A 15,990-nucleotide genomic window follows, 5' to 3' on the forward strand; every position below is an offset into this window, starting at 1 on the left:
ATTCGGCTCCTCGCTGCTGCTGCGCTACCGAGCAGATCAGCTGCTGGGCGGCCGAAGTAACCTTCCCTGGGTCTTCCCCCTCTTGCTGGCGGGCGGGCGAGCGGCGGGCATCAGCGAGGAGCCGGGGTTTCCCCTTTGCGTGGGTGGCCGGGAAGACCTAGGTTGGGGGTTCGGGGGGGTGCTGGGAAGCCCCCCAGGCCGGCTGCGACCTTTTAAAACAGCCGCGCCGCTTCCCAGCTGAGTCCTGAAGCCAAACCCGGAAGTGGTTTTTTTTAAATTAATATTTTTTAAAAAATCGAGATATAGCGTTTCGCGAAGATTGAGATCGCGAAACTCAAGGGATCACTGTATTTTGACCGCCCTCTTTTTGACTTGTGCAGTATATTTTTTAAAAAAAATGTATACAATATACAGTATACAAAAAAAGAGATAAAATAATGCAAGAATAAATATCACTCTCACTTCATAGAATTATGGGAAGCATATGAAAAAGAGTGTTGTCATAGGGATAGATTGTTATCCAACTTTGGGGGGAACCTTGGTAAGAGTTGAAGTCCATAGATTGTAAAGGGGCCATAATTGCCCACCCCTGAAATAGACGTTAAGCAACCATTGCTAATGGTTTAATTTGGGCTCTTGCAGAAAGTATAGGATAGAATTAATGTCCTAAATTGCACCTCTCAATTTTATAATAAGAGTAGACAATCTGTGATGCCTTCAATTATTCTTTCAGAAATATTTCTTACTAGATTCCTCAATGCCTTCAACAATGACAGGGCTATTAATGTACTGCCTTCACTGGAAACATTGGGATACATTCTGAAATGTATTTTCCTTGAAAATAGCGTGCATTGAATTGTGTACAGGAAGTCCTTGTCTTACAACCATTTTTTAAGCAATCGTTCACAGTTACAACTGCAGTGAAAAAAATGACAACCAGTTCTCACACTTATGACATTGCAGCATACCCATGGTCATGTTATCAAAATCTGGCTTCCCCATTGGCTTTGCTTATCAGAACTTCGCAAAAAGTGATCATATGACACGGGACACTGCAATCATAAATTTGAATCGGTTACCAAGCATCTGAATTTTGATCCCGTAAACCTAGGGATGCTGCAATGGTCATAAGTCACTTTTTTCAGTGCCATTGTAATTTTGAACTGTCATTAAATGAACTGCTTTAAGTCAAAAACTACCTGTACTTGTTAGCAGTGCTGAAACAGAAAGATCTTTAGTGAGATTAAAACTGTTAGTCCATATTTGGTGTAGTGGTTAAGTCTGGTGTAATAGATAAAATACCAGGCTAAACAGAATAGAATATAATTCTTTATTGGCCAAGTGTGATTGCACACACAAGGAATTTGTCTTTGGTGCCTATGCTCTTAGTGTACATAAAAGAAAAAGATACATCATCAATCAATGATTGTCATAGGGGTCAAATAAGCAATGAGGAAACAATCAATATTAATAAAAATCTTAAGGATACAAGCAACAAGTTTACAATCATGCAGGTGATAGGAATGATGAGAAAAAAAATGGCAGGTGTCAGTTCTAGTCCTAGTCCCAACCAAGCCAACTGAATGACCTTGATCATTCATTCTCTTTCAGCCTTGGGGAAGCAGACAAGGGCAAACCACTTCCAAAATACAGTACCAAGAAAACTGCAAGGACTTGTATACGCAGTCCTCAGGAACCAACACTCACAAGAAGTGCCAGAAGTTAACAACTGGCCCTATATCCAATTTAATGTAAACAAAAGACAAACCTGTAGAATAAATTGAGATCCAGAACTTTTTGTGCAGACTTAGAACCTGCAATTGACACAGGAATTCATTCCCCTGAAGTCTGAAGAACCACCACTACAATACGCCTGTAGTTTGCCAGTTTCAAGGTACATTTTAAAATAAATTATTTAAGACATTTTATTTTGTGGATTTATTATTGGGATTTATAGGCCGCCCAACACCCCACGGACTCCGGGTGGCCTATATTCCTACTTTTGAATTTTTTTGATTTTTGATTCATGAGATAATATTTTGCATTTCATGAATGAGTTCCTAACTGCAAAGGGAAGAAAAGACTTGTTGACCACATAGGTGAACGTTTTAAACCAGTGTTTTTCAAACATGGAAACTTCCAACAGGTGTGGACTTCAACTCCCAGAATTCCCCAGACATCCTGGATGGCTGGGGAATTCTGGGAGTTGAAGTTCCACACCCAAGCGATTTAAAACACTTGATTTAAACTGTGTTTACTTTGTATTATCCACATATACGAAACAAACAAAATGTTTTCAAGGAAGCCCAAGATTGCTTCCAGACACCCAAGCACAAGTTTGGGGGGGGGGGGAATCCCCGGAGTGAATCGGGCGCATAACAACCGTTTCTGAGGCGAGGAAAGCCACAAGGTTTCCTGAGGTAGTCTGAATACAGTACTTAACTAACCTTGCGCGCGCCATATTATCTCCCATTCGTGTTGTCATGAGCGACGCGCTCCGTTCCAGACCGATATTGAGAATGAAGAACTAAAGCGACTAGCAAAGTCTAAGAAGCACCCCTCATCAAACTCGGGAAACGTCTTCATAAATTTTAATCCCGCTGCAAAACAAGAACTGCGAACGACCCAGATGGGACTCGAACCCACAATCCCCAGCTCCGGAGGCTGATGCCTTATCCATTAGGCCACTGGGTCACTCGGCAAAGAGCTGAGAGAGCCGCGTTCTAAGGGCCCCTCCCGACCACGTATAGCCCCGCCTACCTACGTCCGTTCTTTTCCCTCCTGGTTTCGTTTTTCGTCACTAAGAAATTGGCCACACCCCCTCCCGCCTCGGTTAGCTTCGTGTTCGAACACCTCACACGCCTCATCTCGCTACCCTTTGAGCGGATTTGAAGGCTGGCTGCGTTCTAACTCCACCTTCAAGTTGTACCACCCTGAAACTGATATACTGGCCGTCCGGAAGCGTTTCCCGCTAACCGGGCTATCCGTTGAAAAAAAAAATGCTGCATGTCACCATATAAACAATTAAGAATCCTCAGTAACCAAGCTGACGACATAACGGTCAATTCTACCCAAGGCGGAGTTAACTTCGTAACGTTCGCCCCGCAAAGTGCCCGCCCCTTTTACGCTGGGAAATGTAGTTCCGCGGGCCTCGCGCGTGGGCGTGTATAAGTGCACCAGCGTGCCTTCCGTCCCCTGTCCTAATGTTTCTCTCTTGCTAGTATCATGTATATGAACATTGTTATATCGCTGTACACTACCGATACGTACTTGACAAAATTAATAAATTAATAACCGCCGCCCCCTTTTTACGCTGGGAAATGTAGTTCCGCGGGCCTCGCGCGTGGGCATTTCCCGCACCGCTCGCGAGATCTCGGACTCACGAGAGTCCTCCCTCCCTCTCTTTCTCTTAGGAACGCGAGAGCTCGAGAGCGTCTTCTAGTTTTTCAAACTGACCAATCAGAGGTTTGCTTGGACTCGAATTCGCCAATGAGAGCGGGAGGCCGCAAAAAGTTTAAATCACACCTCGAGGAGGCGGAGTGGAGGAGGAAAACGAGAGAGAGAGAGAGAGGGAGCTCCGCAAACTCCAGCGGTTCGGCGCAACGTGTTGGGGCGCTGTCGGGTAAGTGGCGGAGCGGCGCCGGGTCTGGAGGAACGAAAGGTGGATTGAGAATTAATACGTGGGGGTGGGGGCAGAGGTTCGAAAACCGGAGAAACAACGGCAGGTTGTGGTGAAGGTTTAAAAGCCGGGCGGTGGGGGGAATGTTAATGAAATAGTTTTCCAAACCGGGACGGTTCCGGTCACTTAAACCACCTTATCTCCGCCGCCGCTCGTTCGTATTTGTTACGTTGCTTCACGAAAGCTTCCATTTCCTAGCTTAAGGAAACAAGAAGCCGGCGCGCTTAACGTTCGCCTGCGTTTGCCTCGTTTAGCCCGAGGTTTAAAAAAAGTTGGCTCGCTTCATCTCGGCTCGCGCCACACGTTGGGGCTGTGAAATTTAGGAGAACCGACGCGCGAGGGCGTACAAATAAATTGCGGTTGGCTGGTTGTGGGGCGGGGGGGGGTTATCTTGTGAACACTGCCAGTGAGTTAAATGTGTGTTCGGGGAGGGGATGTGAGGATAACGGCGTTGCGTGTCATGCCTAACTAATGCCCTAATATTTTTCTTTAGCGATTTCAACGGGCTTTCCGCAAGATTGACCGCGGGCCTTGAAAGTAAATTTAATTTATTTGATTTATAAATGTCCAGAGTGAAGGAAATAAAAGTAAAGTTCGGATATTGTTGAGCTCATTTCCTTCCGAAGAGAAATAAAAATGCTTTGAGAGCCCCTAGCATGGGCTCCAATTCTCTTAATTCAGAGGCCTAAAGTTTGAAACCCTAGTCAGCTAAATGTTTTCAAACTTGGACGTCTCAAATCTGAAGCCGATAAGGGAAGTTTAAATTTAACTAAAGTAGCATTAAGGTCAATGTTTAAATTTTTTAAAAATGGCTTAGGACAGAGCTGCCTCTTAGGCTATAAACTGCATCTTATCCGCAGCTGTGAGTAATTTACCAAAGGATGCTAATTGCAGTTCTGCAGTCAATGTCTTAAAAGTGTAACATCTTAATTTTAACTGTGGGGTCTTTTTGTAGGTTGAGAGACATATCTGTATCACAGTCGTCATGTCTACCAATGAGAATGCTGGGGCAATGGCTTCCCGCTTGAACAGATTCAAGAACAAGGGCAAAGATTCCAATGTGAGTAACTGTCAACTGGGGATGCAAACTGCTTGTGTTTTTAAAGCTGTAGTTCAGATTTTCAATTTATATACGATCCCCCGATCATTGCGAGGGTTCCGTTCCAGGACCCCTCGCAATGATCGGTTTTTCACGAAGTAGCGCTGCGGAAGTAAAAACACCATCTGCGCATGCGCAGATGGTGTTTTTACTTCCGCCGCAGCAGCGAGGAGCCGAAGATTGGGGTTTCCCCACCGCCCACGCAAACTCCTCGCTGCCGCTCGCCCCGCCCACGCTGTTCGCTCGCGCCGCTTCCCAGCTGAGTCCTGAAGCCAATTCGCTTCAGGACTCAGCTGGGAAGCGGCGCAAGCGAACGGCGTGGGCGGGCGAAGGGCGGGCAGGCAGGCGGCGGACAAGCCGTTCGCTCGCGCCGCTTCCCAGCTGAGTCCTGAAGCGAATTCGCTTCAGGACTCAGCTGGGAAGCGGCGCGAGCGAACGGCGTGGGCGGGCGAAGGGCGGGCAGGCAGGCGGCGGACAAGCCGTTCGCTCGCGCCGCTTCCCAGCTGAGTCCTGAAGCCAATTCGCTTCAGGACTCAGCTGGGAAGCGGCGCGAGCGAACGGCTTGTCCGTCGCCTGCCCGCCCGCCCATGCCGTTCGCTCGCGCCGCTTCCCAGCTGAGTCCTGAAGCGAATTCGCTTCAGGACTCAGCTGGGAAGCGGCGCGAGCGAAGGGCGTGGGCGGGCGAAGGGCGTGCGCGCAGGCAGGCGGCGGACAAGCCGTTCGCTCGCAGTGCGAGCGAACGGCGTGGGCGGGCGAAGGGCGGGGCGAGCGGCAGCGAGGAGTTTGCGTGGGCGGTGGGGAAACTCCTCGCTGATGCCCACTGCTCGCCCTCCCGCCAGCAAGAGGGGGAAGACCCAGGGAAGCCGCCCAGCAGCTGATCTTCCCGACGCCATCTACGCATGCGTGCCCATAGAAAAAAGGGCGCGCATGCGCAGATGGTGTTTTTACTTCCGGGTTCAAAAATCGCCATATAGCCGTTTCGCAATGATCGGGATCGCAATACCCGGGGGATCACTGTATATGTGTTCACTAGGAAATGAGGCGGCGACGGATGGAAGTCAATGTGGAGCTGAGAAAAGCTAAGAAAGATGACCAAATGCTTAAAAGGCGAAATGTAGCCACTTTTCCAGATGATGCCACTTCACCTCTGCAAGAAAATCGGGGCAATCAGGTAAAGTGCCTATTTTATAAGCCTTCTGAAGATTTGCCTTTAGTTATCTACTTTAAACTGTAGTTCTGGTTTTGGACAGGTATTTTTCTCAGTCCACATGAAAGGGGCAGATATTCAACCTGAGGCTTTCTGTTTACAATCATTGAGTTGTAGGTCTTACAACCTACATTGTAAAACAACATAATAACACATTTTTAAATTTACTTTCATTTGATTTCTGCGAACAAAATAAGTTTGAACATTGGAATGTCAGAAGTAAATATCTTGTTTTGTTCTATCTTAGTAAAGGAAACTCTAAAATTATGGTTTGTGTATGTAATGATGTAGCACTGGGGAGGTTATTTTCCAAGAATGCTGTAATTGTTAAACTTAATGTAGTTGTTTGAAATATTACTTGTAGGTTGTTGTCCACTGGTCTGTTGAAGAAATTGTTAAAGGCATTAACAATACTAATTTAGAATTCCAGCTGCAGGCTACTCAGGCTGCCAGGTAAGTGTCAATATGCATTACATTCTACATGAAACAAACTGCAGGTAAGAGCTGAAAAATTGTAATCTTAGATTTCATAGTAATACTTAGGTCAAGAAGCTAAAAACTTGGTAAGTTTTTCGCACAGTAAGAATCCACATTTTTCTTATTTAAAGGGTTAACTAAAATGTACTTTAGTTTTGACAATGCAGTGTACAATCTTGAAAATTGTAGCTTTGTGCAGGATATGAGCCCAATTGATATATAATGGTTAGATGAGAGTAATGGGAATATTTAAAACTTTTAGGATACAGATCGGCAACCTAATTCTGAAAACATCTCTTGGGACAAAATAAAGCATTAGTTGGGATTATGCAAGATATTATAAAAGTGATAATATATTTCAGTTAGTTTATTAGTAATTGCTAGAAAGTTTTGAATGCTACATGAGTACCAAAAAGTGAACCTCGTCTATGTTTATTGCCATTAGACTGAGAGATTTTGCATCTTATATACCAGTGATGGTGAACCTATAGCATGGGTGCCACAGGTGACATGCAGAGCCATATCTGCTGGCATCCAAGCCATTGCCCCAGCTCAGCTCCAATGTGCATGTGTATTCCGGCCAGCTGACTTTTGGCTCTCTCAGAAGCTCTGGGAGGGCATTTTTGGCTTCCAGAAAGCCTGGGGAGAGGGGAGGGCATTTTTACCCTCCCCAGGCTCCAGGGAATCCTTTGGAGCCTGCAGAAGGTGAAACACAAGCCTACTGGGACCACCAGAAGTTGGGAAACAGGCAATTTCCGGCCTCTGGAAGGCCTCCAGGAGGTGGGAGAAGCTGTTTTCAACCTCCCAAAGCATTGAATTATGGGTGTGGGTACTTGCACATGCAAGATAGCATACGCACGCATTTTCGGCACCCGAGGAAAAAAAGGTTTGCCATCACTGTTATATACCATGCTTTGCAGCAAAAGGAATATTTCATTCTGCATTTAATTGAAACTAGTGACCAGCTTTCCAAAATAAAATATGACTAACACTGTTGTCATGGAAATGTAAATTTTCTCTCTAAAATATAAATAGGGAAGCTAAATTTATTTCTCTTACACATAGGAAACTGCTATCCCGAGAAAAGCAGCCTCCTATAGACCAGATTATTAGAGCTGGCTTGATACCAAAATTTGTGTCCTTTTTGGGAAGAGCAAACTGTAGCCCTATTCAGTTTGAAGCTGCTTGGGCACTGACCAATATTGCTTCCGGCACATCAGACCAGACAAAAGCTGTAGTAGAGGGTGGAGCCATTCCTGCCTTTATATCTCTACTGGCTTCTCCTCATACTCACATTAGTGAGCAAGCTGTGTGGGCTTTGGGAAATATTGCAGGTAAGTTGGTAAAGCTGATGTGTTTCTTGTAAGTAATAGTATGCAAAAAAAGCTCATTTGTGTTTCATTTCAAATGCAAGATTTTTTTCCATGTTTGTATAGTGCATCGGTACATAACTTTTTCCAAGTACAACCCTATGCCAGCATTTTTAACATTAAGAACTGAGTGTGTCGTATTATATGGAACTTATAAGCTATTTCAGAGCCTTTTCTAGAATTCCTAACATTAAATGTTGAGGGCTGAGGGGATATCACTTAATATATGGGAGTTGGTTAAATATGCCCTTGTCCTTAAAAACTTCATTTCCTGTTTAGGTAGAAATTATGTAAGATTTTGTACATTTTAATACTACACATTTCAAAAAAAGTTTACAGCTCCACAATGCTGCTGTTGAAATCATTTCTACGTGATGGCATTCTGTGACTGCAATTTTCTTTGGCTTCTGGTCAATAGTGGCAGTTTGCCAAGGATTTTAATGCTGTTATCTTCTTGGACAGTTTTCTATGGCAGTTATTTTTATAATGGTTGAATCAAGTCAGCTTGTCATGGTGGTGGTCTTCCTGCTCTGAATTTGCAGTAATTCCATATGACCTCTTAGTCTTAGCATTTGACATCTTTATTTCTGCCTTCAGGTGATGGCTCTGCTTATAGAGACTTAGTTATTAAATATGGTGCACTCGAACCACTTTTGGCTCTGCTTGCAGTTCCTGATCTCTCTTCTATATCTGTAAGTGTGAATTCTCAGCTAAAATCTTAAATGTGAAAAACAATTTCACTCCACTTAATCATAACCATGATTTTTTTTCCAGATTGGCTACTTGCGTAACATAACTTGGACTTTGTCAAACCTCTGCCGTAACAAGAATCCTGCGCCACCTATTGAAGCTGTTGAACAGATTCTGCCCACTTTAGTTCGCCTACTGCATTACCATGACCATGAAGTTTTGGCAGATACATGCTGGGCTGTTTCTTATTTGACTGATGGGTCAAATGATAGAATTGAAGTAGTGGTCAAAACTGGCCTAGTGCCACAATTGGTGAAACTGCTAGCCTGTGGAGAAGTTCCAATAATGGTAAGATAAATTGGTGAAGGTTATGAAGTATTGAAATTCTTTATATGAGAGATGCAGTTCCCAATTCAAGTGTAGTAATCTCAACTTCTTGAGAACTGTACTTTTAATATTCTTTGGTTTAGAAATCTTGTCAGTATATTGATGTTACTTAAATTATAAGCTCTTTGGGGTAAATATAGTGTTATCCTGAGATGGCTGTACCTCCTCAGACAGAAATTATTGAAATATCCTTGTAATTTTCTATTTGGACATACTGATTTTTCATATTATCAAGTTCTGCTCCTGCCTTATGCATAAAGCTAACTGGCTGAATTTGAACCAGTCACTTTCTCTAAGCCTTAGGAAGCAGACATAAACAGAAATAAGTAAACCTTGATCTCTTTGCAAGAAAACTGCAGGGACATGTTCACGCAGTTGCCAGTAGTTAACACTGATTTGAATAGCCATGGAATTGAGCAGATATGTGAATTCCACAAAGATTCACATATCTACTGTATGATAAAAGATTTTTTAACAATTATTGTTTACTTTTTTAAAGTGAGTATACAATTATCCTCTAATGTTGTTGCATTTTATGGTTGTGATGAAGTAGAAGAGTTAGGCAGCTTTTAATAGTTAAAACAATTATGTTTGTTAATAGTATATACTTAGAATAGTAGTATTAAGAATTAAGAACTTTTGTGGGCGGGCAGGCAGGCTTGCATGTAAATATTGAGATATTGGAAGGATTTCTTTCGTATTCTGTAGACCAAGTATGTTCATGAGTTACATACTCTCCAGACAGCTCATAATATGACCCCACATAATCCTCAACTTTCAACATATAATTTATACATTTTAACTATGTTAAATATTTTATGTGCAGCCCAAGATTTCCTTTTAGTCAGTATCTTAAACCTCTTTTTCAGACTCCATCATTGAGAGCTATAGGAAACATTGTAACCGGGACTGATGAGCAAACTCAAAGTGTAATAGATGCTGGAGCACTAGCTGTCTTCCCAAGTCTACTTATCCATCCCAAAAACAACATCCAGAAAGAAGCTGCATGGACAATGTCTAACATAACTGCTGGCCGTCAGGATCAGATCCAGAAGGTTGTGGACCACGGACTTGTTCCATATCTTGTTGGCATCTTAAAAAAGGTAGCGCTGAAAATATATTTTGATATCTCTGCACCATCTTTGCCTTGAAATAAGGTGTTATTTTCTATCTAGATGTTTCAGGGACACATTTTTTTCAACTTTAGATGAATGAAATAACGATAATATTTAAGAATATGGGATGTATTGATCTATCATATTCTTAATTTAAAAAGGTATACCTAAGCAGTGGTCTTTAAATGTTTTGGCCATGTAGAGCTAGGAAGAAAGAAGGTAAATTTGTTTGCTCCTATGATTTTAGAAGGTTCTTTTATCCTTCAGGTGGTTTTTGGAGAGTTCTGTAGAAGATTTCAGAGGAAGAACTACAAATAAGTGTATTTCAAAGGATGTAAAATTGGATCATAAACATTCAATAGATTGAAGAATCAGATGCTAAATGCAACTCATTATGTAAAATGTAAATGAGTCAAAACATTTGTATCCCACCCTCTTTATTTTTGCAAATACCTCAATATAGAGAGCATATCTAACACCTTCCTCCTCCTTTCTTCCCCACCCCAGCCACCCTGTAAGAAGATGCGCTGGCTTTCATAGCTAAGGTGGGACTTGAATGTACAGTCTCCTGTTTTCAAGCCTGATACTTTAACCAATAAACCAAATTGACTGTCTTTAGTCAGCTAATTAGAGAAGTGCTGGGTTTGAAGATGCAGGCTGCCTTATATTAGTTACCTCTCATCTTTTCAAGATTATTGCAAATAGAAGAAACTTAAAACCGTCAATTTTATGTTCCAAAAGCAGTGAAATAGCATGCAGGAAATGTCACTGCTTAACACTGCATTTATTTTTTTTCTAAAAAGCACACTAATTCTTCCATGATGTATCAAAATCTGAGTCATATGCTGAGTGACTGTACAAATCAACTAAACATTTCAGAGGGATAGCAGAAGTGTATAATCTTAAGAGTTATACATGTATTTACATCTGTGAGCATGTCACAAAACTAACTTTACAATATTAAACTTTGTTGGACCTCTTCAAGACTATTCTATTGCTGTCTCCTTACTTTCTTGTATCCTTTATCCTGTAACAGGGAGACTTTAAATCCCAGAAGGAGGCTATATGGGCAGTGACCAACTTTACAAGTGGAGGAACAATTGGCCAGATTATTTACCTTGTCCAGGCAGATGTGTTAGAACCATTATTGAATCTGCTTGTGGTTAAAGACAGCAAAACAATTCTGGTGATTCTGGATGCTATTACTAATATTTTTATGGTAAGTTGACAATGCAACCCTCTGGGGATGGGGGAGCATTTTGTGTATTTTACTACCAAGAGCTTTTAAAGTTAAAGCGTGTTGAGAATATCTTATTTGTATGAAATGAAATGTGGTCCATTAAAAAAGAAATTTATCTCTATAGGCAGCTGAAAAAATAGGTGAGATTGAAAAGCTGTGCATCTTGATTGAAGAATGTTGTGGCTTAGACAAAATTGAAGCTCTACAATCCCATGAAAATGAGCAGGTTTACAAATCGGCTGCAAATCTGATTGAAAAATATTTTTCAGCAGAGGTAGGTAAATTTAAGTTGGCCTGCAGAGGTTTCTGTATAGTAATAAAAAAGCTACTTGATAAAAAGAAAATTAAAAGTTTGTGCATGTAATAGCTTAACTTTCTGTAATACCATTAAGGGTGCTGCTTGTATTAAAAACCTGGAAAGATTAGTACTTTTTATATGTACACAAGAACCTATTTATGCTTAAAGTATGACTACGTAGTAGATAGACTGTGAAGAAACTTAGAAAAATATTTTAAGCTTTACTTTTGTATTACAGGAGGAAGATGAGAATGTTGTTCTAGAGTCTTCTGATGCATACACATTCCAAATTCAAGACAGTCCTGATACCTTCAAGTTTTAAGTCTCTTGACCGTCTTCAGCCTGGCTCTCCCCCCCCCCCTTCCGCCCACTTTCTGTTCTGTCTTTTACACTGCCTTTTTTCTATGTGAAATGTGAAATAGCACTTTGTTTCAACTAAATCTACTTGAACAGATCATGGCAGTTACATATGCCAAGTGAACTTGTGTCTTCTACTTATATGTCCTTTTTTTGTATTCTGTACATTTCTCCAGTTCTGAATCTACTGCCTTTCAGTAGTGGATGTATACCTAGATTTAGATTATATCCACCCTACAGTTGGACAGACAGAAATGGTTTGTGAATCTTCACACTGAGTTTGGTTTGCAAAACGCAACAAAACCAAATCTCTCAGACTGATTTTAAATACTACTTCAAGTGAAATAAACTGGTATTTGAGTATCATCAAAGTGTAAAAAACTCTTTTTCTGGAGATGCTAAATGCTACAGGTTTACTGCATGTGAATAACTCTGTACTACCAAACTTTATGCAGTTACCACCAGAGTCATGTTAGCAGAATGGAAATCATTTGTGGCAGGAAAAGATGACAAAACAAACTGAAATGTTGATTTATTGTCCTCAGGAGTAGAGGTCCTGTATTACCATTTTCAAAAGGCCCAATGATATTTTCATACAATTGTCTGATCTATTTTTTCTCAAATTGGCAACTTTTAAGATGGGTGTGGACTTCAATTCTTTTCTTAAACAGCCACATTCAGTTATCACTAGAGTAAATGCATTATTGTGCCTAGGTGGGTGGAGAGATAGATTTCCCTTGTTTGGGGGAGCAGGAATATGGTATGCTAGCAGAGTCACGTTAGGCATTTTCCAATTTCTTTGACGTGTGGAGACCAAAAGGTTCACTGCTCTAGAGGAATTGGAGTGTGAGTATATGAACACTAGGTGTTGTTTTCCATTGCATGTAGATCAAACCTATATATTTAAGCCCCTGGGCCACAACTGATCCTTTGCCTCTACCAGCCCATGTGACATCAGTTGAAAATTAGAAATCAAAGGTAAATAAACATGCTGCAGGGAGCAGGAGAAAAAGCTGGATTGGTTCCAGTTCTGTGCAGTTATGCTCTTTCAGTTTGACACCAGCTGCAGGAGGGCAAGGCGAGAAATGGCTTTTCTGCCTCTGCAATGCACTTTTTCCTCATCTGGAGCAGCCTGAGGAGATGATGGTCATTGCATGAGGGTACCTGGGTTTCTCATGTGAACCCTTGGGAAAATTGATTACCCACTCCTGATCTAGATAATAACTCAAGCTTGTCAAAATTCTACATTAGCCTAATAATAGACAACCTATAATAAGAGCAGGAAGTTTGTTTAGCTGGGAAGGATTTGGGAGAAGATTAGGAATTAACCTTTTGCCTTACAGTATTTGATATAATGGCCAATAGCTAGATTATTTAATTGGTTCTACCCTTGCTTTTATAAGTGTGAATCTTAGCAGAAGTCAGCCTGAATATTCAGTTTAGTGAAATAGGGTTTTGAAAAGAAAACATGCTGCATTAAGGACTGCTTTAGTAATCCCCATCACCACAGGCCAATAAGAATTTAAGGTGGTCATTATACCTTTAATTTAGTATTGCTACAACCTTGTGTTGAAAACAGCAGTGACAAAGGGACAGCTTGCAGGTGAAACTCAAAAAATTAGAATACATAGTACAAAACTTAATTTATTTCAGTAATGCAACTTAAAGATGAAACACATGAGATTCATTACATGCAAGGCAAGATAGTTCAAGCCGTGATTTGTCATAATTGTGATTATGAGGTACAGTTCATGAAAAACCCCAAGTCCACCATCTCGGAAAATTAGAATATATGCAATAAATAAAACAAGGATTGTACATAAAACAATATCGGACCTCTGAAAAGTATAAGCATGCATATGTACTTAGAACTTGGTTTGGGTCCCTTCTGCAGCAATAACTGCCTCAGTGCGGCATGGCATGGAAGCTATCAGCCTGTGTCACTGCTGAGGTGTTATGGAAGACCAGGATGCATTGTTTGGTCTCAAGTCTCACATCTTTCTTTTCGCAATGCCCCATAGTTTAGGTCAGGTAAGTTTTGCTGGCCAATCAAGCACAGTACAGTGATCCCTCGATTAGTGCGGGGGTTACGTTCCAAGACCTCCTGCACTAATCGATTTTCCGCGGTATAGTGGTGCGGAAGTAAAAACACCATCTGCGCATGCGCGCCCTTTTTCCATGGCCGCGCATGCGCAGATGGTGGAGCCGGGGAGCAATGAAAGTGCGGAGGCTGGCAATGGTTGTTTTTAATGTCGGCCACCCACCCAGCGCCTCCGGCCTCCTCGCCGCTACCCCCCGTCTGCCCGATTCGCCCCTCTCACCGGCTTTCTTGGGGCACAAGTCTTAACAAGTTCCAACAGTTCCAAAGCTTTTTTTTGCGATTGCAAAGCTGATTGGCCGAGATTTTGACCAATCAGCAATGGCCGACGTCAGTTTGGTGATGACGTATCACGTCATCGGGCGGGAAAAACTGTGGTGTAGGAAAAAAAACGCGGACTATTTTTAAACGTATTTTTTGAAAAACCGTGATATAGCGTTTCGCACTAATCGAGACCGCACTAATCGAGGGATCACTGTAATCCCACCATCATTGAACAGGTTTTGGTGCTTTTGGCAGTGGGCAGGTGCCTAGTCCTGCTGGAAAATGAAGTCAGCATCCCCATAAAGCTTATAGAAGGAAGCATGAAGTTTTCCACAATCTCCAGGTAGATGGCTGCGTTGACCCTATACTTAATGAAGCACAGTGGACCAACACCAGCAGATGCATGGCTCCCCAAATCAACACAGAGTATGGAGGAAAGATGGAGAGGCACACGCAGCAAGATCCTTGAAGTCCAGTGCAAGTTTATGGTGGTAAATCATCTGGAGAGATCTATATCCATGTCCACAGTTGTCACAAATGTGCATTTATGCTTAAAAGAAGATTTTCTTCTAATTCAAAGTGAACTTTGTCACTTGGGTATGATCAATCTTGCCGCTTTACCTTTATCCTGAAATCTGGACACAACTGCAAAATGTAAATTTTCTAACAGACATCAGCTGTTCAGGAAATACTCTGAATATCTGCTTACACTAGTGAATAAAAGGCCAGTTGATTGGAAAGTGTAGTCCTTTTAGTATTTTATCTTTACATACTTTCCCTGTTACCAAGAAAAGACTTATGTTACCTGTTTTTAATGCCATTTAATTGTGACATACAGTATTTGTACCAGCCTATTTAAATTTTAGAAACTTGAAAATGTTTTTTTTCAGTTCTCTTGCATGATCATACAAAAGGCAACAATAGGGATAAAATACAAAATCTCACTCTAATGCCAAACCCCAGTGTGAGGTAATCATTAGAAGATTTTTAATAATAGGTGCTTTTTTCAGTTGCAAAAATTTAGTGTCACCTAGATCAGTGTTTCCCAACCTTGGCAACTTGAAGATATTTGGACTTAAACTCCCAGAATTCCCCAGCCAGCAAATGCTGGCTGGGGAATTCTGGGAGATGAAGTCCAGATCTTTTCAAGTTGCCAAGGTTGGGAAACACTGACCTAGATAATTATGGTGTTGATTCAACACCATAGTTACATAGGTGACACTGATATTTTTTTTCAAGTGAAAAATATAAAAAATACTTTTCTGAGGAATTTGAAGGAAACAACTTTTGTCAGTTATAGGTACATTGGCCTATTTCTCCACTAAGACAAGAAGCACTCCATGGAACCAAGTTTTAAGCAATCTCCAAATCTCCCTTTTTGGAGAAGCATAAGATAATTTGTCTGAAGCTGATGAGACTTTAGAGGAAACTGATAATCTAGACTCATGAGTCCCAGTGACTGGTTAGGTCCCACAGAGTCGGCCTTCTCTAGATCCCATCATCAAGACAATGTCGTTTGGTGGGCCCTAGGGGAAGAGCCTTCTCTGGGGGGGGGCACTGGAATCATATTGCCCCCACCCTCCTTGCCTTCTTCAAGAGTCTGAAGACTCATTTATGCCACCAGGCTTGGGGCCACTAGACACTGCCATCTGGCCAGGGGTGGGCAGCAGGCAGGACGGGGTGGAACACAGTTCCACCAGCGGAAATGA

At 41.9% G+C, this 15,990-nt stretch overlaps 2 protein-coding genes and 1 non-coding gene across 4 annotated transcripts in view; 1 reads left to right on the top strand and 2 right to left on the bottom strand.

Moving 5' to 3' along the window:
* C2H17orf58 (chromosome 2 C17orf58 homolog) overlaps positions 1-2,525 on the bottom strand; it is a 38,364-nt gene extending 35,839 nt beyond the window's left edge. Inside the window, exon 1 of the mRNA XM_070740351.1 lies at positions 2,448-2,525. The gene's annotated coding sequence lies outside the window, so the exon portion shown is untranslated. The remainder of the gene's footprint in view (positions 1-2,447) is intronic.
* A 96-nt stretch (positions 2,526-2,621) lies between these two features.
* Positions 2,622-2,694, bottom strand: TRNAR-CCG (transfer RNA arginine (anticodon CCG)). Its single transcript has one exon. It is a non-coding gene; the product is annotated as a tRNA-Arg (tRNA).
* Positions 2,695-3,118: 424 nt separating this feature from the next.
* On the top strand, positions 3,119-12,285 carry KPNA2 (karyopherin subunit alpha 2). 2 transcript variants are annotated; one of them, XM_070740352.1, is made up of 11 exons: positions 3,119-3,622; positions 4,635-4,739; positions 5,812-5,949; positions 6,350-6,438; positions 7,528-7,796; positions 8,430-8,524; positions 8,607-8,870; positions 9,779-10,012; positions 11,061-11,243; positions 11,389-11,538; positions 11,801-12,285. In XM_070740352.1, exons 2-11 carry the CDS (start codon positions 4,665-4,667, stop codon positions 11,882-11,884), a joined length of 1,581 nt encoding a protein of 526 aa, XP_070596453.1. In that variant the 5' UTR covers positions 3,119-3,622; positions 4,635-4,664; the 3' UTR covers positions 11,885-12,285. The 2 variants fall into 2 exon arrangements, with proteins under 2 accessions (XP_070596453.1, XP_070596454.1); XM_070740353.1 differs by lacking the exon at positions 5,812-5,949 and having other exon boundaries at positions 3,528-3,622.
* Positions 12,286-15,990: the final 3,705 nt, after the last annotated feature.

The sequence above is a fragment of the Erythrolamprus reginae genome, chromosome 2 (assembly GCF_031021105.1).
Source record: "Erythrolamprus reginae isolate rEryReg1 chromosome 2, rEryReg1.hap1, whole genome shotgun sequence".
Lineage (NCBI taxonomy): Eukaryota > Metazoa > Chordata > Lepidosauria > Squamata > Dipsadidae > Erythrolamprus > Erythrolamprus reginae.